Below are 27,792 nucleotides of genomic sequence, written 5' to 3' on the forward strand. Positions count from 1 at the left end.
TCTGACCTTAAGTAACTATTTAACTTATCTAGGTGCTCCTTCTCCTAACTTGCTTCATAATTTTTGAATATAGTGTTCAGTAACCTGTGGAAATGGCATTCAGACTCTGCAAGCTGTCTGCAGGAAGCAAGGAGAAAATGGACAATTTAGTATTATTAATTCAATAAACTGTTCCATGATAGCCCGTCCCATCAGGATCCGCTCATGCTTTCTCAGGCACTGTGAAGGTAAGGGAAACATTGTTTGGGTCTTTTCAGGTTGTTGCTACTGCTAAGGCATGTCAAAATGAAAGACGTACTAGAAACTAAACAACAATGTAAATCAGTCTTTGTGTAGTGATAACATAATTCTCACCCAAAACTCTATAGAAATACTAATGCGATTTTCAAATTACATCTCAGATTCCCCGAAACCTGATGCCACCATACTTGGCCAGAGGAAAGTTTACATCCAGTGGAAGAAGTCCAAGAAGTTGCAGCTGGTTGTCGGTGGTTATGCATACCTCATGCCCTGGACGACATTAATCCTTCGCTGCCCAACACGCAACATCCGTAAGGGCCACATTCAGTGGCTTAAAGAAGGGAAACCCCTGGTGAACCGCTCTCAGTTTCCCATAAAATCCCAAGGATTTTTGAAGATTCAGCAGGTCCGTCCAACCGATGCTGGAGTCTACACGTGCACTGCAGGCTCTGCACGAGAACATTTTGTCCTACACATCCTTGGCAGCAAGAAAAAGCTTGCAGTTCCTGAGTCATGGGTGAATAAAAGTAGGCAACACAAGACTATGCGTCCAGGTATAACCTCAACTAGTGGCACAACACAGGAGCTACCCATACCCCTCAATAAATATGACAGCCTTGTAGAGCGCATGCTGGAGCTTAAAGGTTATTACCACAATAAAAAATACCTTGCTGACAAGCCTTACTCAAGTGAAAAGAACAAGTTGACTCTGGAGAATGATAGGACAAACGCTGATTCTCCAGTTCCGGCTATGCTTGTTACCGACAGCACCAAGTTAGATGAGATCATACGCAATCTCTCTGAAGGCTTTGGAGAACAACAAGGGGAACATTTTATCATGGAGTTCCTTAGTGAAATTGCAGTGACACAAGGAGACGCCAATGAATCTACCGTTCACCCATCAGATGGTGCAGAATCCTCCACAAATGGACCAATCCTTTACAAGCCAAACCTCAAAACCCACATTTCAAGAGCTGGGCGTCCAGAGTTTATACAACGGCCTAAAAAGATCATTGTATCGCCTCAGTCTGAGGTCATCTTTCATGTTGGGACACCGGTTTTCTTGCGGAAACCAGTTGCCTCTTTGGAGTTGAGGTGTCACCCTGTCAGGAACCCTCAACCATCTCTAATGTGGACAAAAAATGGAAATGAGTTGCACTTTGATAACAGGTATGAACTAACTTTCACTTGGAATTTTTATGCAAGTTTTACAGCAAGCTGCAGATATTTTGTCTTTTTTTTAATACAGAGTTGGCCTTTCAGCCTCTGGCTCACTGAAGATCCAGTCTCCAGGTAAAGAAGACGAGGGTCTGTACACATGCACTGCCAAAAATGGTCATGGAAGTACATCTTTGTCATCTTGGCTGCGGATTACAAGTAAAGGCCTTTTTTGGATTTTAATTTACACACAGGAAAGAGAAACAATTTCTATGAATAGTTGACTTTTTTATGCGACAAACAGCCAAGCTTTGGTTGGAAACAGTTGCTCTCTCTGCTTTTTTTTCTGAATGACTGTGAAAATAAAAAGATAGCAGCAACACAATTGAATTACAATGATTAGAGTACTTAATCATATAAAACTTCTGTCCATCTGTCCTTTGTCATTTCCAATTCAAGCCTGACAACTTCTATAATCACAGTGAAAATTTATATTTGCAATGTATATGTTGGTTTAAAGTTGACTAGAACCTTTGGAAATTTGCAGAAACCCAATCTGAAAATTTTTCAAGCTTTTTCTTTTATTTTGGTTGTTTTTTTTTCTCCTAAATTCTGCGTAGCAAGACCCTTGAAAGGTTCCTTTCCAACACAATCAAACTTAATAGGACTTTTGTGCTAGAAGGATATCTAAAACCATCACTCTGACTTTGCTCTGAACAGTTTTGGAAACCAAGAAAACAAATAATAAGGTCAGTATTGGCATAATGTCAGGTCCAGTTTGTACTCTTCTAGATTAATGTAGTCCAGTTTACAGTAATGTGTGTTGTTCTTTTGTGGTTCAGGCTTAGAGGTTCTGGGAAAGCTTTCTTCCAGCTGAGAAACGCACAGACACAAGAGCGATCACAGACACGCACGTTGACTGAGCTTTCACTTAACATCTGGCTGAGTCGGTGATGGGGAATGTCCGGTTTCATGTCAGAATTTGGGTCGTCTCTGAACTGCGTGGACCTTTGTCTTCTGAAAAGCAAGATCAGTCACAAAATTACTGAATCCTCATCAAAGCGCCGCCACTGAGGATTTTCTGACTTTGCTGAACTCTTCCTCCGCATGCGGTAGCAATTACAGATTCCAGGCAATGTATCAAAGAAGATCAACTCGGCATATCCCGTCCAGCTAATCTAAATGGAAGGGATAAAGAGGTCTAAAAGTGCTTAAAAATGGCTCAGCCTTATTTTCCTTATATTTTACTTCAAATTCTATTAAAGGCGGTGTAATTGGGGTTTTCAGGAGCTTTTTAAAGAAGACAGTGGTGGAGGTGATGGGGGTAGGAGCAGCTTCCAGAAGAATTTTAGAAAATGCTGTCTCTGACTGTCAGAGATTAAAAATATAAGAGTTAAAAAGATAAAGTTGAATTGTTTTCAATTAAAAGAAATAAGAAACTTTACATTCCATATAACATTCTTAGTTCTGTTTGTTGCTTTCAGGTTTGTAGATCTTTAAAAAATAAATCTCAATCTGTTTAATTATTTGTCCAGGTAGTAAAGAAAGAAGCTGTTTCCGTGGTAACAACACTGACGATGGTTGTGTTGAGAGGACAAACAGCAGCCAGTCAGACGGCCTTTGCACAGGACAAGGCTGCCCCCTCAGGTCGGTTACTGTTACTACATGTTTGTGTGACTTTCTTGTCAATTTAATTCACATTAATTGACCTCAATTTTGTTAAGTGCTCTACTTTTAAATTGAATTCAATCGGTTCAATATAAGTTAGTTCAGCTTATTTCATTTCGATTTAATTTCCTTAGATTAAATGATTATATGATGGACGGACGCTGAAAATACATTTATATAGTTACTAAAACATGAAAACAATACTTTGGAATTAAATTGAATCAAATTTGTTTCAGTTCAGTTCAAAATGATTTTCTTTCAGTTCACTCCACTTCAGTTCACTTCATCTCATGTAGTTATTTCAATTTAAATCAATTCATTTTAATTCAGTTCAGTTAGTCAAATTCAATTAAGTTCAAATTATATGAATTCAGTGTAGTTCAGTTCAATTAAACCCAATTTAATTTAGCTCATTTCAGTTCCATTCATTTCATGTCAATGAACTTCAATAAATTTATAATCAATTCAATTCAATCCAGTGGAGTTCAGTTCAGTTTGCTTTAATGCCATTCATTTTTAGTTCAATTACTCCAGTTCAGTTTACTGAACTTCAAATTTTCAGCTAAAGTTTATAACACAGAATCAGTTCAACATAAATATCATAAAGCACCACAAGTCAAGCTTTTCCAGACTCATATATTGAGATCCAGAGCCAATTACATACAATCCAGCTCCTTCAAAATTATTATACAGTAAAGATTGTAATAGAACATGGAGGTACAGTTTGTTAAGCACACGGTTTTCTAGGTAGAAAATATTATGTTTACTCTTCATTTGTTTCCTTTGTGCATATAAACATATACTTGGGACAAATTTTTGAAAAAAAGAAGTGCAAGCAATCTGTAAATTTTCTATTTTCCTTTCAGCTTGGCTAGATGGCGTGTGGATACATGGGCGCCATGCTCTGCCTCCTGCGGTGGGGGATCCCAGTCTAGACGTATTCGTTGCACGATGGGTCCCGAGGCCAGTTTAAGAGAAGTACAAACCAGGCATTGTCTTAGAAAAGGGAAGAAACCATCTAGTAGCAGGTTATGCAACATTTTGCCCTGTGCCAGATGGATCACAAGTTCCTGGGGACTAGTGAGTATTCCCATGTAGCACATCTTTTTTTTCATTAGTTTCCAAGAAAGTCGCCAAAACTTTAATCTTACGTAATTTCAGTGTCTTGGTCGGTGTGTGGGACCCAGTTTGGCAACGCAGCATCGGCACGTTCACTGCAAAGACACGAATGGTACCAAAGTTTCCTATAGGATGTGTCAAGGTTTTAGGAGGTAAACGGAGTTCAGGTTACAAGCCTATGTTCTCTTAGAACTGATTTTAATCAAACAGAAAGTAATGTCTCGTATCTATCTTATCGCTTTAGGCCCAGCTCAGTGAGAAACTGCTCCACAGATGCGTGCTTCCTTTACTGGTACGTGGGGCCATGGACACAGTGCACAGCCACCTGCGGCCGACACGGTTTCCAATCCCGTCAGGTGACCTGCAAACACCGTCGAACGGGCAGGACGACACGGGATCACCACTGCATGTGGAGACCTCGGCCTTCCAGCTGGCAGCGCTGCAATATGCTGTCTTGTGGCAGAGGTGAGATTTTATTTTATTTTTTTACTAATAATCTTTGAATGATAACATGCTGTGAAATATTTTAGAGTAATTTTCTCAGTCTAAATGTAGTTCAAAGTCATTTTAAATGGTCAAATATAAAAACAGAGTGTTGAATGGCAGTGTGGGATTTAAAGCTGTTAAAATGTTGAAAGACACAAACTCCATGTGCTGGGCAGTTGCAAGCAGGGCACACCTAACTCCGCCTCTGTTTCCGTGGACCCTAACTCGTCATTCAATTTATGATTCCAGCAATTATCTCCTCTGGTTCTCTTTGTAAGTCAGATATTGAATATCATTACTGCTCTGCAATTTATCTCCAAATCGGACCATATATTATTCGTATTTAGCTTACTTTCTTGTCATAAATTCAGTAAAAGACACATTTCCCCATTTTTTACCGTCCTTTGCACTGACAACACCGGTTGATGAGAGGTTATAATCAAAATGTTTGGCTATTTTGTCATGATTTATTGTCGTACCTTCTCAAAAGTGGTTCACCAATTACTTTTAATGTTATGCATATTTTCCACTGAATCTATAATTTACTAGATACTGGGCTTGTTGCTAAACATACGTCACATTTTTCTTTATTATAAAATTGTCCAAAAAATATGAAAAAATTCAAACTTTCCATGATTTTTTTTCACATTTAACGAGGTTTTCTGTGGAATTTTGATATTAAACTGTTGGAGGGGTGAGGGGTTTCCCTTTAGATTCTCACTGAGAGTATAAACCATGGTAGTGAGAAGAAAGAGTTTGTGAACTATGTTTATGACTCTGAATATCCCTTCTGTGGTTAGAAGGGATATTCTAACCACAGAATATGGTTAGAATATCCATATCCAGGAATATCCATATTAGAATAACAAAGTTATGCAAAGTCAACTTTGTGAAACTCCTAAAATCATTTAATGTTTCAAAATCACATATGTTGGCATTTACATTTCTGACAGGAACTGTAAATGCCAACGTATGTTGTATTCAGAAGAGACGCTTGGACTTCAGGGCCTTGAAATGATGGTTTTAAATTAAATACTTTCAATGAATTTTGCAAACAACAACTGGTTGTATGAGTTTCTCCAGTCATCTCAACCGAATGCTTTTTATAGACACCAACAAACATCTAGCAAATTATTGAGTAGCTTTTTGCTGTTGATTGGTTGCATAAATTTGCATTTGTTGGTTTTCTGGTATCAATCCAGCTTTGAAACATAGTTTTTACATTTTTCAGAGTTAGCTGTTAGCTAACTTGATCTACTTCAAAACCAGTTTTGATGTGTTTTGGGGATCATTGTGCTCTGGGTTTCAGAAATTTATTTGCTGATTTGAGTTGTAATTGTTCCCTTCACTTTGTGTATTTTACACTGGTGACAAAACTTTCCCTCCTCATCGCACTGCCACCCCAGTGTACTTGAAATATACAGCACTACTTGTCTCTGTGGCCTAATAGCTCAATGTTTGTCTTGGTTTCCTCAGTATTTGTTCATGTAGGTAGCTGAAATTTCAAGCTAATTTTCATTAGCTTGAAAAGTTTGATAGTTTTACGTTGAGGTCAAACGTTCTTCCCCCAGTAGAGGACACTTGTGTTCCAGCAGGTTCCACTTCATAACAGACTTAAGTTTTGCTGATTCTTGGATTTTTCTGAACATCCACATCAGCTTCCTATCTTGTCTGTGGAAAGTTTGGGTCAGATTGAAACTTGGATTCTGTTGGGTGATTAGACATTTTGGTGCTAAGCTTTGTGTTATTCTCTCACCTATTGCTGCTCAGTATTTGATCCTCTTCTTTTCAACCACTCTTGGCTGTTTATCACTGTTCCACGGTTTCTCTTCTTGCTTGTGCCACCTGCAAGGCTTTGTTATAATCGTTATCTGCTTCTGTTTCTTCGATAATTCAGGATCGAGGCAGATTTCACGTTTCCACCTGCTTCTGACTTTGGTTTTGTCAGAAGCAACGATTCTGACAAAACCTGTTGTTGGATTGGATAAAACAGACTCATAGTTGGCTGCTATGTTATCAATCAACCCTGGAAAGAGAAAGGTCAAATAAACAATTTCAAAACCGAGAGTAAAATGAAATTATTTCAGATCATTAGTGAAAAGTGGCAAGAAGAAATATTTTATTCCCCAGCTTCTTTTTTCAAAGAACCTGTTATGTAGAAATGTAAAATGCAGTTTTAAAATGATTACTTCACTCTTTACTGGAAAAAAGTACTCAAACTGACCTCGCTCTAGCAGCTGAAACTGTACGTAAACTTAAGTCTTTCCTGCTGCTCCTGATTGCGTAATGATGAGCAATAATTGTTTTCCGCTGTGTATTCCAGCAGAGGAGTGCCGTGACAGCACGAGGTACTGCGAGAGGGTCCGCCAGCTGGAGCTCTGCCCCCTGCAGCAATTCAAGAGCCGCTGCTGCCACTCCTGCAGGAAAACCTGAGGGACGGGGGACGTGGTGGGACGAGGCGTGTGGAGAACTCGGACAGGTCGGGGGGATTGGATTGGTCCTAAAATGGGGGGAACTCGACACCCACAGCCGTTTCTTCTGTGGTCCGTCTCAGATGAGAGTTGCTGAGTGGGTGAGGAATGTTTGTCTCATGCCCAGAGTGAGGGTGACTATTCCGCCTTGAGGATGTCATGTGCTTGGTTTGAATTTGAAAGCTTACGAAAGATGGACGGCCTTAAATGAAAGCTTCAGTTTCAACTCTTCCTACTTTTGTCTGTTTTTTAAAATGGTAAAGGTCACACTAACAGATTTCCTCTGAAGTTGTGCAAACCTCCTATTGCTATTGTGAAAAATGGCAATAGGAGGTGATAACATTGTCCCTGAAAGAGGAACTGCAGACAGCGATGCACTGACTAATGACCCATCCACCCAGTGATTAAACTGTTGTCAGTTTAATGAATTTTCTTACTGCACCAAAGACAAGCAATGGAAATACGGCTGATTTTATACAGACCACCAGTTTTCACACAACTGTCTTTATATTTAACTTTTTATATTACCTCACTGTCAAGAATTACCAGCAAACCCATTAGCTTACTGATTAGCTTAAGTGGTATGCTGTCTTGTCAACTTAATGTGAGGATGCTTTTGTTTAAAAATAAAACAGAGTGATGCTTCTAATAAATTGGAAATAAAGCAAATATATGACAATGTAATTAGTTTCAACCATCTGTGAATTAAATTATAACCCTTTCTATCTTTTTGGGTGACCATCTGTTAGCAGGATTTCATGTGAATCCTGCAAAATAGAAAGTAGAGCAATAAAAAGTGATCCCCTGCAGAGGTTTGCACTAAGGGCTATACATGGGACTAAAGCGAACAAATGTTTTTCAAGACAAAATACACGTATTTTGCACTATTAACTCATCAAAGTCCTTGTTAAAAACATGGCTTGCAAAGTTGTTTTTTCTTTATTTTATTCTTAGAGTAAAATTGTTTATATGTTTTCATGAAAAGTTGTTCAAAATGTTCCTTTAACCACTAAAGTGTTTGTCTAAACATAGAAATTCCCTTCTTACAGCACCCTCCGTGTTTATTGGCTACATCGGAAAAGACGTGAAATTTAGCTGATAAAAAAAATTCCAACTTTTAATTTGAGTACATTTTTTTCTGTTTTGAAATAAAGGTGTTTGAGAAAATCACTAGGTAGCACCCATATCAATTTAAGAATAAGTTTTTGAAACATTTTTTAAGTGTCTACTTTGAGTTTATTTACATGTCTAGGTAGTTTTTAAATAATGGCCAAATATTTCCTGTCTCTGAAGTACAAAAATGACAATACTACTATTGTGCACTCTTCAAAATGGGAAAGGCAAGAAAAAAATGTTTGTTTTGATCACAGTAAGTAAGAAAAGATATCAAAAAACTATGAAAAACAAATAACTACCACTCGGAACATGTCTACATCAATAATCAGAGCAATAAACAAATAAATGGTTTTCAATTTACACGTTGCACTTCTTCAACTGGAGTGCTAATAAATGCGAAGGGTCCTGTATCTCATACAAACAAGTTAACGGATTTCACTTTTTCTGAAAAGTACCTAACATTTGTGAACTCTTAATCAGGTTTCACTCTTAATTTGTGGACATTTGAAAATGACGTCACACTGACATGTCAATAATGTGAAGTGTTGCTGGTTATTACTGATGGGAACTTGTAGAAACTGTTAATAGTTAACCACAGTTTCATAGAAGTTGTTGATGAGCAGGGTTTGCACTTTTAGCTTTGTGGATACAAAATGAATCATCATTTACAGGGGCTCGGCAGGAACTGCTGGGTCATTGAATGAGGTGTGGATATTTTTTTATGTAACTAGAGAAAAACGTCACTAAATGTTGCTCATGGTCTTAAGTTGTGTACATATTTTTGTTCATTTTTTTGTATTATTTATTTTCATGAGCTTTCATCTACATTTTTTTTTCTGGGTTGTTGCTTTATGACGTTGATTTATTCCCACTGATTGTATTCTTGTGCATGCAGGGGGAACCTCTGCTGGTGACTCTATGTGTTACTTATTATTTTGTTGCAAAATAAAGCAAAAATACGTTCCTTTTTAAAGTTTGAGTGTGTGTCTCTCTCTCTTCTAACAATAAAAATCGTGTCTGCATGATTGAGTTCAAGTGAATTTTAGAGCAGAAAAAGTTTTACCTGGCTTACCTTGAACCCTGATCCAAAACATATGCATCAGATCAGCTTTTAAAAACAACAACACAAAAAAAACCATAAACCGGATAAACAGGTCTTTCATCATGTTGCTGTCATCATTTTCACATTCATTATGTCAGAGGTACTTCTACTTCCTATTTCTGCTGTTTAAAATATCCAGCCATCTGTCTCTCAGACAGTTGAGGAAATATCAACACACCAGCTTAATCAGAAACAGCAATCATCAGATGATTAGAACCGGGCTGTCCCGCGGATGCTTTTCACATCAGCCATGGTGGAAATCGACGCTTCCAACTCCTGCCTGACTGCAGTGAGAGTGCTGCGTGTTTCCCTGGTGGATGAACTGGAAGGACAGATCGACTCCCTGATAGAAGAGCTAGTGGATCAGAAAGCCTTCACTCGGGATGACCGGGAGGAAGTGCTGTGTCAGCCGGGGCCCCGGGCCAGAGTACGGAAGGTGTTGGATATCCTGGAGTGCAAAGGGGAGGAAGCAGCGAAAGTTTTCTTGTCTGTTAGAAGTCATCGGCAGCTCTCCAAGAATGCACCTCAAGTTCCAACCTCAGGTTTGGGAAATTTTTAACTGGGAAAATGTGAAGTGACGTGATATACAATGATTTTTCCTAGTTCTGAATAAGCTGAAATGTAGCTTAAAACCTTTATTTAAATATAATTAACATGGGGTGCATGCACTAAAGCTGCTACTTACTACCTTATGTGGTTAGCCTTCACTTTTGTTTTCTGTAAAAGAAAACATGCTGATTCTATTTTTTAGAAAAGGCAACTAACAGATTTTTTTTTTTTTTTTTTTATTCATTTCATTCAATACAAATAAAAAAATTTTTAATACAAAGAAAAAAATAAAATAATTTAAAAAAAAATGAAATGAAAGGTAGCAGAAAGAAGAAAATAATCTTATAATATCTGCCCCTTTTTCTCAACTATGGATCAAAACAACAAAAAAAACAAACAAACAAAAAAAAAAAAAAAACACTAAAATTTTTTTGATTTGTCTTATGTGACAAAAAAAGAAAACAAAGGAAGAACAAAGAAACAAGGTCAATCATCAATCTCAACTGAACAATACTATACTATGACTTTATACTATTTCATACTTCTTCAAAAAAACAATCTTTAACATTCTTTTAAACATGTGTAATGATTTAGCATTTTTAACATCGTTTTGCAGGTCGTTCCACAGTTTGACTCCTTGTATCGAAGTACATCGTTCTTTCAAACAAGTTCTGAATTTAGGTTTCTTAAAAATCTGTGTCCCCTTAAGGTTATAACCACTCTCTCTCTTTTCAAAATTTTTTTGGATGTTTAAGGGTAATGTTTTTAGGTGTGCCTTATACATAACCAACAAAATATTATAATCAACTAAATCATTGAATTTCAAAAACCTCAAATTACAAAATAATGTAATTTGAGGTTACATTACATTACATTACATTACATTACATACAGTACATTTCATTGTACTAATGTCCATTTGTTTGGTTGATACCCTTTCAGGTCCAAATTGGTTGTTAGTATTGGGCAAACAAATAGCTGGTAAAACTTCAGCAATCACATACCATTTAACACACATTGTTTGTGACTTTACACGGTTCTTTCAATTAACTTCTCAACTCATTTTAATTTTAAAAAACTGTTGCCTTTAATCGGCCCCGTTTTCTTATCACCAGTTATTCTCTACATTAACATTTTCTTTATCTAAGTCGAAGCAAAGCTTGTACTTTAATATCACATTAAAATTATAGCGTAATAAATTAGAATATTATTGAAAAGCTCATTTATTTCAGTAGCTCAAGTGAAATAGATGAATTACACACAGACTGAAGTTTTCAAGCCTTCATTTTTTTTTGTTTATTATGCCAGGGTTTCGGCCATTCACTGCCATTCACTTTGCATTCACTGGAAAAAAAATCTGATAAAACCTGTTTCTGTGTGAAGATGTTAATACAAGTGTGTTAATTAATTTTGCTCCAAATGTGCTGGACCAAGTGGTGCAAAACTATTAGAGCAGGAATTTTGTATTTTGTGACTTGCACAACAGAATCTGTGTGCCTGCTCTACAGATTTACTGAAGGTGTGAAAGTGGTTTTGTGTCTGTGAGTGATAAGTCATTTGGATGTGGATTTATTTGTTTTGTTTCAAGTGGGGCAAAACTGTAGATGTAATGTAAGGTTTTTTTTAAACTGTGACTCTAAGAACATAATTTGTCTACTTATGAATTTGAAGAGGCGAAACTGTTTTGTATTTCTTAAAGACTGAAAACTGAATATATTATTACAAAACTCATAAGTTTTCTCTGTGACTTTACAATCTCTAATACTTTTGCACCAAATGCCTCCATAGCAATTAATCAAATTTACAATTTACCTTTTTTGCCACTGCAGAGTACAAGAAGATGCAACAAAAGCACAAAGATGTCCTGAGGCGCAGGAGTGAGAGCATGCTTTTCTACAATAGTAGGCATGGAGACAAAATCCTCTTTTCTGAACATTACGTCAACCTCCTATTAATGGACGGACACCAGGCCTTAGAGATTAAGAGACACGAGGTGCTGGCTTTTGGACAAAAGAGATTGTCTCTACAACATAAATCAGGGCTGCAAAGGAAAATTGCACCAGCTGAACTGTTTTCGAGAACAAATGAAAAACGTCCAATAAAGAAAGTGCTGGTGACAGGGGTGGCGGGAATTGGCAAAACAGTTCTGGTGCAGAAAATTCTCTTTGATTTTGGGCAGAACAAGGACCACCTGGGATTTGACTTTGTTATTCACATGAGCTTTAGAGATTTAAATCTTATTGACAAGCCCACAAACTTCAGAGAGTTGGTACTTCGTAAGAATAGGCACCTTTCTAAAGAACTGGACTACATCTTAGCTAACGATGACAAACTCCTAATTATCCTGGATGGATTTGACGAGTTCAGACACTACCGGAGCTGCGACGTTGACGTATTTGTGTCTGAGCCAGAGGAGGATGCAGAGGTGAATGAAATTTTGGGGAGTTTGTTGCAGGGTGAGCTGCTACCCAATGCCTCTGTCATGCTCACAAGCCGGCCTACAGCTATCAACCACATCCCTGTTGGATGCATCGACCGCTATGTGCTTATTGCCGGATTCTCCATAAATGAAGTTCAAGACTTCTTCCTGAGGTATTTCCAGGATGCTACTGTGGCTGACAGAATGTTTTCAATGGTGTCAGCAAATGAACTAATGCTGACACTATGCTATATTCCTGCTTTCTGCTCCATTGTGTGCTGCATCCTCAATGAGAGCAAAGATCTTTGTGGGGAAAGCCCAAAGACCATGACGGATATTTACGTGCAATATCTGGTGGCTTTGCTTCGTTCTCACACCCAGTCCAGAACTAAGACGTGTCCTGAAGACCAAGGAGTAAAAACCAACCAGCAGCTGTCTGATATTGTGTTGAAGCTGGGTCGACTTGCCTTTAAGAAGCTAATGGAGCATCAAACACTCTTCTACAGCAGCGACCAAGATGTGGCTGGGCTAGAGGGATGCAGCATGATTAGTACCTTCCTTGATACGACAGTTGCACAAGAGCCCGGCTGCACTGAAGAGGTTTTCTCCTTTGCCCACCTCACTGTTCAGGAGTTCTTTGCTGCTCTTTACTGCGCTGTGACGGATCAACCATTGCCTGATGCAATGCAGAGCAGTGACAACCAAAACAATGGACACTTGGACCTCTTCAGCCGCTTCCTGTCTGGAATCCTCTCAGATCGAAATTCTAATTTTCTGTCAAGACAAGTGGGACTTCATTGCCAGAAGGAAAAAGTAGAGATGTACCGTCAGAAGATCACAACAGATCTCGCAATGCTTTGTGAGAACGGAGCCCATATTCTGAACTGCTTACATTGTTTGTTTGAGCAACAGGACCCCTCAATGACCCTACCAGTGCTCCCAGAATTACTTAGAGTAAATGTCAGCGACGAAACACTTGCTCAAATGGACCATAATGCCATAAAGTATTTCCTAACCCTCACAGAAGGCAAAATACTATCAGAACTGGATCTTACAGCGACTGGAGTGAACTGTGACTCTCTGAGCAACATTCAACCATTTCTGCATAGATGTCAGAGACTGTGGTGAGTGCCAGGTGAAATTTAGCTCACCTGCAACTGCTGAAGGTTTTGAAAATGCATCTTTTCCCCCTTGAAGTTTTCCACTTTTTGCCACATTCAGATCCCAGAAAACCCCTTGAATTTATTTTCAACCCCCTTTTTTTCTGACACTACCAGGTAAACTCCAGTAGAACCAATTATTCAAAGTATTCAGAAGTCACCTTATCAGTTATTGGTACTTCTGTGTGTAATTTATAGTCAGTATGAATTGAGCTCCCCTGGGAAGGACTCAGATATTTGTTGGGGAACATTAGCGAGTAAGAATTAGCATAAAGATCAAGGAACACAGCTGAGAGGCCACAAAATCCAAATTGTTTTGGGGAAGTTAAATGCAAAGTTAGCTTATATAACAATATCCTGAGCTGTAGACAGAGCAACCAATACTTGTGCATACCACAAACATTGCCTCTGTGGAAGAGAAGCAAGAAGAAAGTTTACAGGAGACACGGCAGAGCTCTGAAAAACATAAATCAAACTTATTAGACTACCACTGATGACTGCACTAGATTTGGTTAAGGGTAATCAGAGAAGAGGGGGCACAATAAAAAACATATCCCACTTTTTATTCATAAAACCTTTTGACTACCATTTTCCTTCCATTCTCCTTCCATTTCACATGCAATATTTTGTTTTGTTCTGTCACACAAAGTTCCAACAAAATACCTTAAAGTTTGTGGTTACAATATGACAAAAAAGTGAAAATGTTTAAGGGGTCAGAATGTGTTTTGCAAGGCATTATATTTACTTCCACATGTCAAAACATGTACACTTGCTACTCCACTAACGAACTCTCTTTATTCCAAAGGCTTGGAGAAAATAATTTAGACATGGATGCGGTTCAGGTCATTGCAGATGTGGTGAAGATCTCAGAAAACCTCGCCTATCTTGGGTAAGATTTCATTCATCCAGACACGGCTCACTACTATATCTGAATTAATTTTCTCATAATTTCAAACAGTAACCACTAACAAAAACTTTTCTGACTGAATTAATTCATTAACAGGGTCTCACTCAAACAATGTCACTCTTTCTGTTCTTTTTTTTTAGGCTCGGATGGACAAACATCGGTGACGATGAACTACAAGCTCTTTGCACTTCGATTCGGGTGAAAAAAAAAGTTCAAGAATTGTGGTACGGCAAAACTTGTAGGGTTGAAACACAATATGATGCAAAGCATTTTAGAGAAGTGAAAGCGGATTAACAGAATGAGAAATATCCTATTGCATGTCGTGTAACGGCTTGTTTTTCCCTAACTTCTGTTTTTTTTCTGTCCAATTAAAATATTGAATATTTTTTTAATAGCCAAAGAGACGCAGAGAAAAGGGAACAGAATCTGCATGTTGTTTCTACTGATCTATTTAAAACTTCATGTAGCTAACAGTGCCTTGAAAAAGTATTCATACATCTTTGATTTTTTCTTTTTCCACATTTTACTGTATTTCATTGCGATTTCAAGTGATAAACCAGCACAAAATGGAGGACAAATGTGACATGGAAGGAAAACTTACATGGTTTTTAAACAATCTGAAAACTGTCCTTGTCTGACCTGTAAATTTAACCAGAATCCTGATAGGTTTCAGTGTGCCATAGTCTCCCCATGTTCAGATAATGAAACAAATAGCACTCCGTCTTTTTTTTAGATAACTTAACCCTCCTTTAAATTTGTCCACCACTTCATCCTTGACCTGTCTGGTGTGTTATTTGGTCTTCAAGATTATGTTTGTTCACTAATCTTCTCTAACAAACTTCTGATGCCTTCACAAAACGACTGGATTATCCTCAGATTAAATTACATACAGGCAGATTCTCTTTACTAATCGAGTGACTCGATTTTATTGAGGGGGCATCAGGGCCTAATTGGGCACAATATCGTTTGCAGTTTCTATTTGTACTAAAAAATGGAAAATTGTGAATTATGCAATGCTTTGTGTTGGTTTATCATAAAAGAAAATCACAGTAAAATACACAGGAATGCGCTGCTATAATGTGAAAAAACTTAAACAACATAAAAGTGTATGAATACCTATGAATTAATAATTTGTTCCCACAGGATGGAGGGTAACCGAGTTAGTCACAGAGGTCTGCTGTCACTCGCTGATTTGACGCCTGATCCACTGCAAACAATTGTGTAAGTTTGAGCTTAACTTTTTTTTCCTCTTCAATGTACAGAACTCTAAAGCTTTTTCTTTTATTTCCTCTTCTTCTTTCAGGGTCATATGGAACGACTTGTATGAGACCGAGTCGGAGAGCCTGTGCAACCAGGAGAGCATCACAGTACATTTTACAGATGAACAAATGTGGCAAGAGTGGGGGGATTGGGTTTTTAGGCGCTGCCAGGTCAGCAGCAATGAGAAGCTACTGACGGTACTCCACAAAGTTTGTAACGTGTCAAGTGGCTGTCTGGAGCTCCACTGGGCAAAGACCTTCTACAGTCAACTGTCGCAGCTTATTAAGAGCCGGATAGAGTCCTGCACGGACGATGATATGTGCAAGAAACTCCAAAAATTTGACAGCCTTTTAAATCTCTGAAGACGTGAGAACGTTTTGTTTCCTGCTAATTGTTTCATGAAAGACTAAAGAAGGAAAATGAATGGCACACGGAACAACGTCATTATTTTCTCTTTTAATGATTAACACTAAAACCACAATTTTTATGTGCCAAAATGACCCAGATAGGATTGGAGCAATACACAGTCACAATGGAAAGTTTCCCAGATTCTAAAATCGTTTACAAAAATACACATTAAAAATCCCCTTGGTGTTTAGAAAGAAAAACCATTGAAGCAAAGCTATGTGGAAAAGTAAGCACATCCTTGCTACTTTCATGGGATTAAGAATGAAAAGTAGCAATTAGGTAATAACACACATTTCATTTAAATGTCTCTATAGGCCTACATGTAGACCCAGATTAGATTCAACAAGCTTCAGTAAGTATAAAAAATGTTAAAGTTCAAGACAACATAATTAGAAAAAGACAGAACAAGTGTAACTTATTTGGAGGGATTGTTAGGAGGAAAATGTTTTAAAAGATTACAGTACTACCAATTTTTGGTTTTCAAAGTTGCATCTGAATGAATCACAAAACTTGAGTCACAGAACCAAATTTAGAGAAAACCATACAGAGCGTATGAGCAAACACCTTATACCAACTGCCAAGTATTATGGCTGAACTTGATGAATTGTCATTCTCATACAGCAACATTTTGTGACTCCTTAAATTAACTATGACCTCCTCTACATACCAAATTACCATATAATCAAAAATAAGCCCTTCTGTCAATATATGACCTAAACTGGGGTATGCAAGGAAAGAAGTGATGTTGAAAGAAGAGCAGTCCAAAAATCCCCCACAATGATGTGACAAAATTTTTTTAAATGACTACTTCAGGTCACTGCTGCTAAAGGTCATGTATGGGGTGTACTAACTTTTTTACAAGCAACTTCATTTTGACTTCAGGGAGGTGAGAGTGATGTTATGCATGAGCAATGTAATTTTTGATTGAGGGGAAAGATTATAAGCATCATTTATAAGCCAACCAAACCAGGGGGAAGACGCAAACTACATTCAGAAATACCTCAATGGAAAAGTATTTACTGAAAAAGAATGTGGCCCGTACGGGGATCGAACCCGCGACCTTGGCGTTATTAGCACCACGCTCTAACCAACTGAGCTAACCGGCCCCGTATATCCGGCCGGTCCCTAACATAGACATATATACCTAGCCATATAGCTATTCATGGGTTTGTGTTCTATTTTGTTGTTTATTGTTTCTGCGCCAGATCCCCAGCAGGATCGTTTTCTTAATGCTGTTTTCCAAATATCAACATTTCCCTGAAAGTAACAGCACCTCTGCTCCCTCCCCATCGACCGGATGTGCTTTTACTCATTTCTCAAATTAAATCAGATTGTAGGGAAAGTTGTGTGAATACACTGTTTTCATTGTTTTTGACCTGGGTGCCTCTAAGAAGTTTTCAAATGGGTGGCCAAATGACGGCCACTAATATTGGGTCGGGATATTTAAACCAAAAGCCATGAGTAACATTTTTGTTTGCTTTCATCAAATACACGAATGGTTTGCTTAAGGTGTGAAACTTTGACTCAGAGCCGCAGTACGGTATTTCATGTTTCGTATTATATTATCCTTTTTTCTTTCTGCTGTTTGTTATTTTATTGTATGTATTTATTTATTTATTTTTGGCATGTACATCATTATTTAATTAATAAAATTGTTACAACCACCCGAGATAGTAAGCTTGGACATTTATTTTGAAATCCCTAACCGGAAACTTAACTGGTTCCTCTGACGAAATAACTGTGCGCCATGTCCGAACGGGCTGCTTGTGTTGTGTTCCTGGAGCTAGCTCTGATTTAAGCCTATTTTTGTATTTATCATCGGGTTAAACTCCTCAAACAAGGTGAGGTCTACGGGAAAGTGTGTAATTTAAATGAATGTGGAATGACTTGTTTAGAAAAGCATTTTAAGACTGGAGTATTTTGAATCTGTCGCCACTCGCGAGTTTTCATTCATTAACGTCACAAAGTTGCCAAAACTAACAAATAATTACCCTAACAGCTAATGAGTTACTTATAAGTTAAACAAGATTAACCTAATTCAGAATCTTTCGTAATCTGGCCCATTTATTTTCTACAGGTGCTGGAAAAGGCTTGGGGCATGCTATTGTTTTTTGTGATCAGATGACTGAGTCATCTGGCTTTACAGAGATAGAAAAGTTCAGAAACCCTCTTACCTCTGCCCTCTAACATTGTTTTTGTGTTAAAGCACCACTCTGCTGCCCCACATTAATCATGATGAAGACAGAGAAGGAAGCAGGGGATGATGGAGCAACAAAACCCAGTGACAGTAGCAAGGAGACAGAAAAAAAGAAGAGATCCCGTGTCAAGCAGCTCCTCACCGACATTAAGAGGCAGGTGGAGTTCTGGTTTGGAGAAGTCAACCTGCACAAGGACCGCTTTCTGAAAAAGCTCATCGACGAGTCCGACAGTGGATGTAAGGGTCTAGTAACAAGACTGAAAATGTAAACATAAAATTGAGACTACATTAAACTTTGCACCACACTTTGGTTGCAGATGTTGACATATCTGTGCTGACGAACTTCAGTCGCATGAAGAAGCTGACGACTGACACTAAGCTGATCGCCAGAGCCCTAAAGAATTCATCCGTAGTGCAGGTACGGCTTTTGCTCCAAATAATTATCACATGTTTTGCACTATTTTTCTAATTCGAGCTTCTAGGGCTCAAACATATCAGTGACGCATAAAAACAAATAATGTTTTTGTTTCAGATTAACCTCGAAGGAACTAAAGTAAGACGTAAACATCCGCTTGGAAACCCACCAAATAACGTCGACAGCCGGACGGTCTATGTGGTAAAACACATTTTCTTCCTCTGCAACCTCTGACGGGTTTTACCAGAGCTCCTTCTTTAAATGGCTCGTTGAAAACTGCAACCAAGACTTTTTATGACTTTCTTTCAGCAATGGCTTTCTTTCTGCTCATCCTTTAAGAATAGATGACAGTTCTATTAGATTCTTTCCTGAGTTGTGGATCTCTGCAGCCTCCATTCTACAACTCTCCATTTTGTACATGATCCATTAAATAGGACTTAAAAACTAGTGATAATGTACCCTGATTTTAGTCTCTTTTTCTTTAATATGTCTGAATGGTGGTTCATCATTTATGAGCATTGCGGTAATTTCAGAAAGTTTGACTTCATGTGGCGCACATTCTGAAGGACTTTTTTTTTTTTATCTCTCTGTCAGGAAAAAAATAGAAAAATGAAAGTTTTTAAACCACCGTTGAATGATAATTGCAGAAACACTAACGTAATGATATGTTGTAGTTTTTCTTTTGATGAGTTCAATTATCAAACTCTATGCATTTTTTCTATTGTCTCTTCCCCCTTCTAGGAACTTTTACCGAAGGACGTGACTCACAGCTGGATCGAAAGAGTTTTTACAAAGTGCGGGAATGTGGTGTACGTCAGCATACCCAGATACAGGAGCACCGGTGACTCTAAAGGATTTGCCTTTGTCGAGTTTGAGAAAGAGGAACAAGCTCAGAAAGCTATTGAGGTGATTTTAAGGGGGGTTTTGTGTAAAAAAGAAAAAAGAAAACAAATTGGTGAATTTTATGCATCAGTTGCTTGAAATCCGATTTAAAAACACATTATTTATCTCAAAGGGAAATAAAATGTTGCATCCATGAATCCTCTTTTTCAACTCCTCTGTGATTTGGGGTTGTAGTTCAGGTGTTAACGAGGACGTATCCTGTCCAAAAATATCATAAATGGGATAGTCCAGTCCTCTCTAGACCACATTCTTGGCAACCCGTTTATTATGCTGAACAAGTTCTTTTAGTGTTGTTGGGCTACACTGTTGAAAATCGTATATATTAAAATACGGCCAGCACGTTTAACAGTATTTTCCCACATTAACAACCCGTATTTCTTTGAACAGTGATGGTAAAATCATTTTAAAGCTTGTTTGTATATTATTGTTGTTTTCTGCATAACCTGGACTGCTGTCAGTTGTTTGTGACGTGATCTGTGCATTAACATACAAAGTTGCTGGCTATCTCTCCAAAACTAGCTAAATTAAATTTCATTCGTCACACTTTTTTCTTTTGCGTGATTCTAGAAATTGTGAAATCAGATATACAAAATATTTAAATTGCACTGTTTCCAATATATGTTAATATGTGTCCTCTTAGTAAAGAGTGTGGAATCTTTGGGACATTAAGATGAAGATAAGAAATTTTAAGCCATTTAAAAACCTTACACACTTCAAAAGAAGCCACGTGATAAGTTTTTATTTCTGAAACAGATGTTGAACAACCCTCCTGAAGACGCTCCAAGGAAGCCGGGGATTTTCCCCAAAACGTTAAATAGGAAACCTATTCCTTTTCCTGTGGACAATCCACAGTCACGTAAGTTGAAATGTTTAAATTTTTGCAAGCATGTCATGGATTATAAAGCTACTTTTATGACACTTACTGTGCAGTAATACCCCATAGGGGAGGAGGAGAAGAAAAAGCGCAAGAAGAAAAAAAAGAAGGATGGAACAGCAGCAAAAGCATCAGCAGAAAAAGTCCAAGAGGTTGCAATGGAAGCAGAGCCGTCGGAGCACAAGAGGAAGCACGTGACAGCATATTGTGATCCGGAGACCAGCAGCACACAGAAGACACCGGGAAAATTATCAGAGAAGAAACGGCGACGGTCACAGACTGCAGAGGGATCAGAGAGTGACGTTCCCTCTAAGATTAGGAAAACCAGTGAAAGTGAAACTGGGCATAAGGAGGAAGATGAAGCCAGCACGAGTAAGTATTCACTCATTTCATTCTCTCTTATACTCTAGGTATGTCTTGTCCATGTACGTGTTTTTTCGTACCACACTTTTTTCCTTCCACTCAACCTTCCATCAGTTTGCCAATAATCTTTTGTGATTGACCCTCCTTGCGGAAGTTGTCATTAATTGTCATCAGGACAACTGTCAAGTTGAATAACACTTCTGTCTTTAAAATGTGTTTTATTTCACATTTTAATTTTGCGAGAAAGTACATTTTAAAATATTCCTTGAGCTCTGAGAAAAAATCATGAAGTTATAGAAATATACTATAATAATTTCTGGCGTTTACAGTTATATCTCTCTTTTTTTGTAATTAAAAATAGCTGGTACCTGGTCATTCTTCACACCTCAATTCAATTGCGTGACAGTGATCAACTAGACAAATGAATGACCCACATTGAGTTAATTTGTCCTTTTTTAAGGAAATGACAAGTGTAAACAGTGATATCATTATAATCACATGCCTAATAAATCCTTGGCTGTTTATTGTGTTATTCCCCATCACAGATCTGCCCAGTAAAAGCGACACAGAGGGAAATACGGAAAAGGGGAAAGAAAACAGAGATGACATGACTGTGAAGGCAAAGAGGAAGAGAAAAAAGAAGCACAAAGAGAAGCTGAAAATTGGAGAGGAAGTCATCCCGTTACGTGTTCTATCAAAGTAGGCCCTACATCCCTTTTTCATTCGTTTGCATCGACACTGGTTCAATATAGTAAAGCCCCTGCTGGATTTCATCACAGCATTGTTCTTTTAACGTCTGTTTGTCTATTTGAAGGAAGGAGTGGGTTGAGCTGAAAGAAGAGTATCTGGTCCTACAGAAGCGCAGCATGGCGTCCCTGAAGAAATGCATCAGCAAGATTAATCACAAGGATGACGACGCAGCTCAGGATGGAAACGGTGATTTTGGATTTTAGGCTGTTTTGAAACTGATTAGTTATTTTTGGCATATTGTTGGCAAATTGCATAAAACCCCCAAAACGTCCACTGTACTGGTCATTTCCACATTTGCAGGAATGGCTAGGCAGGATAGATGGTGCAGTTGTCACATTTCTGACCATAAATCAAGTCTTTTTCTGGAATGTTTGGACCTCTTGCTAAATGAAAAAAAGTCTGTCAGAACGAGCTCTACTGCGTTATTGTTGAATTTTCTATTCTTCTCCCCTCTTTCAGTTGATATGAGCAACAAAGCGGAAAAAGAAACTAAACAGGGTCCGCAGTTTGTCAGTGGCGTCATCGTGAAGATTACAGACAGCAAACCGTTACCAGCGAGGAAGATCATCAAAGTACAGTAGCCGCAATGATCTTAACTAGCTTCTAAAATTCAAAAAGTGGATGATTTACTTACTTTTCACATGGATGCTCTGCAATAAGTTAGAATTTTGTTGGAGTTTTAAGGTTTTTCTGTGACTTATTTCAAAAAGTGAAGAAAGTGTTTAGATTTATTCACAGTAATATGTTGCAAGCATTCCTTTCTGATAATGAAAATACAAAAAGCTAAAATATTACATCACTTTACATGGTGAATATTTTCTGTTTCACCATGCTGTGCAGGCTGAATATTTGTATCGTTTTTCTTCCACTCAACTTTCCATCGATACACCTAGATGAAGCAGTCTGTAATTGGCTTTTTTCTTTAGCAATTATATTTTGTGGCTTACCTTTCTTGTTGAAACTGTCAATAACTTTTGACGGTCAATTTGAGTAATATTGTTTAGTTACTTTTTTTTACTTCTCATTTCAATTTTGTGAGAAAGTAAATCTTAATATTTTCCATGAGCTCTAAGCCAAAATCATTAAGTTACAGAAATATACAGTTGAAATATGACTGTCTGAAAAATAATTAAGTGAAATATTCACTTTTGATGATCTTATTTATAAGATGCACCGGTGTAATTTTATGTTACTTTATCTCTTATTCTCTCTTATTGATGTTGGCACAGGATGCTCTGTCCAAAGTATCTCCAGTTGCTTATGTTGACATTTTGGATGGAGATGTTGAATGTCACGTCCGTTTCCACACACCGGAGGACGCTACCGCCATCAGCAACGCTAAAGAGCAGCTGCTGAAGGAACACAGCTGGAAGCTTGAGATTCTTAAAGGTCAGAAAGTTTCCTCCTTAATATGCAGAGAGAGAAATTTACATATCATGTTTAAGCATTTTGAGATTGCTTAAAGATGTACTTGTTCTGAGTGGGTTTTTTTTTTTATTCTATTTTGGATACTCTGTTTAATCTTATGTTAAAGGTGGCCACGAACAGCGGTACTGGCAGAAGATTTTAGTGGACCGCCAAGTCAAACTGAATCGTCCCAGGGAGAAGAAGCGAGGCACAGAAAAGGTGAAGCTAAACAATTTTTTTTTTTTAAATCAGGGATAATTGGCTATAATTTGCTGAGATGTGTTCATGAACAAACCGAAACACAAGGGAAAGATTAAAATCCCAACGCAGTGGCTTAGTTTGCTTATGCCTCAGGCCGGCTCTGTCTACTCGTAGAAGCTTTTCCAAGATTTTAATTGTTCCATTTCTAGTGTTACGGCTCCACACAATGTATCTCATACCCTACAAGTAGTACATCTTTCAGGGCTTTTTCTGATCTTTCATTTCATTTTCATTACTTTGTCACTTTGCAGCTCATATCCAAAGCTGAGAAAATCATCATTGCCCGAGCCAAGGAGGCCAACAAGCACATCCGCTTTGAAGAAGACTGAGTTCCCCAAGGTTTACCACTCCAAGTTTTCACTGATGAGTACTTGGCTCAAGTAGAATTGTCCAATTGTGCCCTATGTGTCATTTTTGTGGTCGCACTGGAGCCCTTGTCATAAACCAGGATGCTGCTAGGGTTAAAGATGGTTCAATTTTTTTTTTTTTTTTTGTTGCTATATCAGTGTTTTTTCAAAGCAGCCCTGTATAAGTGTAAATATTCTTTTTAAGAAATTTTCTCCAGTAAAGACGTGGTAGAGTCAACACCTGCTTTTTAATAAAACGAAATAACATGCTTTCAGTTTCTGGGTTTGTAAATTTTCACTTCAATTTCTTTTTGTTTTAATTTAGTGATAAAAAAGTAGGTTTAAGATCTGTAGAGAATGGGTATCCAGTCTTGTAATTGTTTTTGTAACAGTAAGCAAAACCTATTATAAGTTTCATTAATCTAACCAAGGTCAAAGTTTCTTGTTGAGTATCTGAAGAGCACATATGGATGAAAATAACTGGTTTGATTCAAGTATTTTGATGTTTTTAATCAAACATCTATCTGTCTTTACCAAAAATAAATCTTTGGCAAAGACATAAGTAAATAAATTTAAAAAAACATACCATCTGTAGCAAACACACTTGTTTTCATTTTCTAATCAAAACAATGAAAATGAATTGTCAGTGAGACAATGAGTGTAAAAAATATGTAAACTCCAAAATCTGTTGTTCTATTTGGACATTTATTGTTTCAAATGTGAAAAAGACCCAGCGGTTGTTGCGGCTCAGCGAACACCAGCTCATCGCTCCTTCCAGTAAATATTGGAAAAGCATTTGAAGGCAGGATTTTGGTGCTTCTCCATGACGTCACAATCACGCTTGTTGGTAACGCTGTTCATCTTTTTGGATGTGGGCTCTTTGTTAATTACCCACCTTTTAAAACCAGGTCAACTGGTTGCATTCCAGCTGCAGTCCTGCTGCAGTTTTTATAAATTTTCCTTGAGAACCAACTTTTTTTTTTTTTTTTTTTAGAAGCCTTGACTGTTTGTTGCTTGATACGTTTCAATGTGGAATTTTCTAATGCCTGGCGGGGTTGAGATCTTCAGTTTCGATCGTTCCGGTCTTGAATTTAAGATGTTTATGGTTTGTAGTCCGAGTCTCCAGCAGTATAACACTCTGACCAACAGGTGGTAATCCCTTGTTAAGCTACAGCCGATGACGGACGTAATCCATTCTATAGGTGGTGTTGCTTTCAAAAGGTATTTGCTTTTCTCTTATTGCAAAGGTTCTATTTCTGAGTGAATTTATTAACCTCTGGTCAAAGGTTGAGTTCGTTTTAAACCTTTCCGGCGCCTCTTGCCTCCAATCTCGGTAATCCCCTGTTGGACATAAGTGTGATACTAATTAAGTTGGAATAATTAGCTGTATTGCATGTGTGAGAATGAGCATTAACCAGTTGCTTACTTTTATACACACTTGTGTAATCCCCCACAGACCAACCCCGAGGCTCTGGGCTGCTTGCAAACGTCCGTACAGTGATAATGTTTTTTGATGAGACAGGCACCCTTTGTATCTTTGGTTGAGTGCTTTTTTGTGGTATGGCTACAAACTTGCTCCTGGAAGACAAATCACAGAACTCAAGAGTTTTAATTTTGTTACAGGGTCACAGACAGAGTGACAGTGTTTAATATGATTCATCAACAGTGAGAGAAATAAACTTCAACCACGTTTGAGGGTTTTTAAGCATAAACATTCTGTTTACAATCTTAACATGTTGACAAAATTGAAATATTGTAAATGTTCTGTGCCAAACATGGGAGCTTGGATTTGTACTCCGAGTTTGCTTGATTGTGCAACGTTACTAGTGATCTTATTAGTTGGGGGCTTATCATCTTTTCATTATCCCAAAACCCATGAGGGTACAGACTAAAAGATCTTGAACATCAACACCAACCCGTATCACATTCCCAACATGCATTTTGATGATGGTCTTTCATTTTGTCCTAGCTGTCCTTTGACAGTTTTTTGGTCCAGGGGGTGGCGAGGTTACGATAGAAACAATTGATGTTGCAGACAGGTGTTATTTTATACTTGAGTTGAGATGTTTAAGCAATCGACTGATCTTCACGCTGCATAAACACGCAACCAATCTGTGGAAGCTAAAACTGTGACTTGTCTGGGGCCAAACATATTTCTACCAATTGAGTTTCTGCTCATCTCTGACTATTAGAATAAATATAGACCTCATCAGTAAGGCTGAGTTTAAGACATTCCAACACATATAACATGTTTGAAACTTTGATAAGAAGTCTATACCTGACCGTAGCTACGTCGTAGGGTGTGCCCTTTAGTTGATGGTAGGGGTTCTTCTCTTTTGAAGTGAAGCACATGGCGGTGTACCTTCTGGGATCAACGAAGGTGGTCTGGTACACCGTTTTTGGAGGGGCCCCAATATTGCCTCTATAAAAACTGCACATCAAGGCACAACACAAAGCAACAACTTGGAATTATTTTTGGAGATATCAAGAGATTATTTTAAACACAATAAAATTATATATTTGGTAGATTTCTTTTACATTTTTTTTTTTTTGGGGGGTGGGGACTATTTTCTGGGGGGAAGAAAAGGGCAAGTCGGGAGAATTATGCACATAAACAGCTAGATTTTCAATGTCCTAGATAAAATTTTATATCTTTTTCATGTAAGAAAAAAAAAACAGACGCATGAACTCACCTCATCTTTAGCTGACAGATTCAGGACGGTTCCGGTCCTTTCTCTTCAGCTGTGAAAATGATCTGCAAACATGAATTATTGCAGATTGGGGGGTATGTGGGCTGAACGACGGTAGAAGATGAGCTTCTAAAAATAAACACCGTTGGATCCTGCGTGATGCGGCGGGCCGCTGCCCGTGGTGATGCGCTTTTTAGACTCTCTAAGAAGATTCCAAACTCCCGCTGTAGGTTCGATGTAGCAACTTTTGAAATAAATAACCAAATAAGCTCGGGCATTGACGTCACTCTCGATTTGGGTCGTGCACCGGACGACGTGACTGTTCCACCAGGACTCCATCTGTCACTTTTAACTCAGGAGAAAATCCTTTCCCACACATCTTTTTAGAGTAAAACTATTTGCTCAGCCTAAAATAATGTTTTCAAAGTTGAATAAAAGCCACTTTATTCAGGTAGGTAGAACGCTTAATATCGTTACTGTTGATGATGAAAGCGATTCTTTCTTTAGTCCACTAGATGGCGACAAAACACAGGAGAGAAAAAAACAGTATCAAAACTGAGCATGGTTGCAACATTGATCATTTCAAAGTTCGTCAATCAGTAAATTACAAATCATTTCAGTGGACTAAAATTTCATTTACTTTTAGAAAGTGAAAATCCTATACATTAAATGGTATATAATTTGTATACCTGCAAGAAAAACTTTGGCAAAAGGCATCATAAGGAAGAAGCAACCCATCATACAAAAGAGAAGTGAGGAAAAACAAAAAGTGAACACCATAAAAAAAAGCGAATACGGTGCAGTATTCTTGGACAATTGTTTGTGAAGAAGTTTTAAAAGTGGAGAAAATGAACTGAGCTTTGGGGTCTGTTGAGGATAACCTCAGTGACATCCAGCTGAAAATTACCTGTTTGTTTCTATTAATTTTGTTGATTAGAGCAGAAAACGTAAAACAAAGGATACCGGTTCTCACAATATTGAGATTATTACATAACAATAACTCCATCACTTTTTATATTAGGATTAAGCCCAGCTTTTTAATTACATAAATTCCAGCCGTCTGAAAAGCACATCCAGGCAGAGTGCGAACTTCTTGTTTGGGATTTTAGATTTTCTGTCAAAATACGTATTTTCTAAAGATGTGACGGTCGTAACAAAGGCGGGTTGTTAAGTCAAGAGCTTTGCTTATTGACTCAGCTCTTAACAGTTGAAGACAAGTGTCATTCCTGCATTACTGCAGACAAGGTCCCCCAATCCATCTCTCATAAAAAAGTAACTAAGACAGAGAAAACAGGCCACCAGAGTAGGAGGAGCTGATGCTCAATCACGCATAGCTGCACAACACTCCTCTAAATGATAAAGGTGATGCCTTCATGACACAAAACATCATCTGCAAAGACCAAAAAATGAGACCCCGAGGTTCCACACCAGATATCCTCTTAACCCTGATTGTTACTTTTATGAAATAGACTATTTTTGTCTATTGACACCACAAACTTGATCCAGATCCACATACATGTGG

General features: G+C 38.0%; 3 protein-coding genes and 1 non-coding gene across 7 annotated transcripts in view; 3 read left to right on the top strand and 1 right to left on the bottom strand.

Annotated features, from left to right (window-relative positions):
- adamtsl3 (ADAMTS-like 3) overlaps window positions 1–9,231 on the top strand; it is a 102,064-nt gene extending 92,833 nt beyond the window's left edge. For 3 of the 4 annotated variants that reach the window (XM_032583512.1, XM_032583515.1, XM_032583516.1), the window contains 8 exons: window positions 74–227; window positions 402–1,410; window positions 1,490–1,617; window positions 2,934–3,045; window positions 3,933–4,146; window positions 4,228–4,337; window positions 4,430–4,650; window positions 6,995–9,231. In XM_032583512.1, the coding sequence (XP_032439403.1) occupies window positions 74–227; window positions 402–1,410; window positions 1,490–1,617; window positions 2,934–3,045; window positions 3,933–4,146; window positions 4,228–4,337; window positions 4,430–4,650; window positions 6,995–7,104 (2,058 nt within the window). In that variant the 3' untranslated portion in view covers window positions 7,105–9,231. The remainder of the gene's footprint in view (window positions 1–73; window positions 228–401; window positions 1,411–1,489; window positions 1,618–2,933; window positions 3,046–3,932; window positions 4,147–4,227; window positions 4,338–4,429; window positions 4,651–6,994) is intronic. The other variant, XM_032583514.1, reaches the window with a different exon arrangement.
- Window positions 9,232–9,470: 239 nt separating this feature from the next.
- On the top strand, window positions 9,471–17,705 carry LOC116733277 (NACHT, LRR and PYD domains-containing protein 12-like). Its single transcript, XM_032584071.1, has 6 exons — window positions 9,471–9,902; window positions 11,739–13,452; window positions 14,294–14,377; window positions 14,536–14,619; window positions 15,539–15,616; window positions 15,699–17,705. The coding sequence occupies exons 1-6, from the start codon at window positions 9,593–9,595 to the stop codon at window positions 16,015–16,017; spliced, it is 2,589 nt and encodes an 862-aa protein (XP_032439962.1). The 5' UTR covers window positions 9,471–9,592; the 3' UTR covers window positions 16,018–17,705.
- On the bottom strand, window positions 17,096–17,169 carry trnai-aau (transfer RNA isoleucine (anticodon AAU)). Its single transcript has one exon. It is a non-coding gene; the product is annotated as a tRNA-Ile (tRNA).
- A 66-nt stretch (window positions 17,706–17,771) lies between the features above and the next one.
- Window positions 17,772–23,855, top strand: larp7 (La ribonucleoprotein 7, transcriptional regulator). The gene is made up of 13 exons (XM_032584072.1): window positions 17,772–17,904; window positions 18,270–18,497; window positions 18,578–18,678; window positions 18,793–18,876; window positions 19,417–19,581; window positions 20,332–20,434; window positions 20,522–20,824; window positions 21,361–21,514; window positions 21,630–21,751; window positions 22,025–22,137; window positions 22,795–22,954; window positions 23,100–23,191; window positions 23,485–23,855. Exons 2-13 carry the CDS (start codon window positions 18,296–18,298, stop codon window positions 23,560–23,562), a joined length of 1,677 nt encoding a protein of 558 aa, XP_032439963.1. The 5' UTR covers window positions 17,772–17,904; window positions 18,270–18,295; the 3' UTR covers window positions 23,563–23,855.
- The last annotated feature ends 3,937 nt before the right edge of the window (window positions 23,856–27,792 follow it).

Source organism: Xiphophorus hellerii, chromosome 14 (assembly GCF_003331165.1).
Source record: "Xiphophorus hellerii strain 12219 chromosome 14, Xiphophorus_hellerii-4.1, whole genome shotgun sequence".
NCBI lineage: Eukaryota > Metazoa > Chordata > Actinopteri > Cyprinodontiformes > Poeciliidae > Xiphophorus > Xiphophorus hellerii.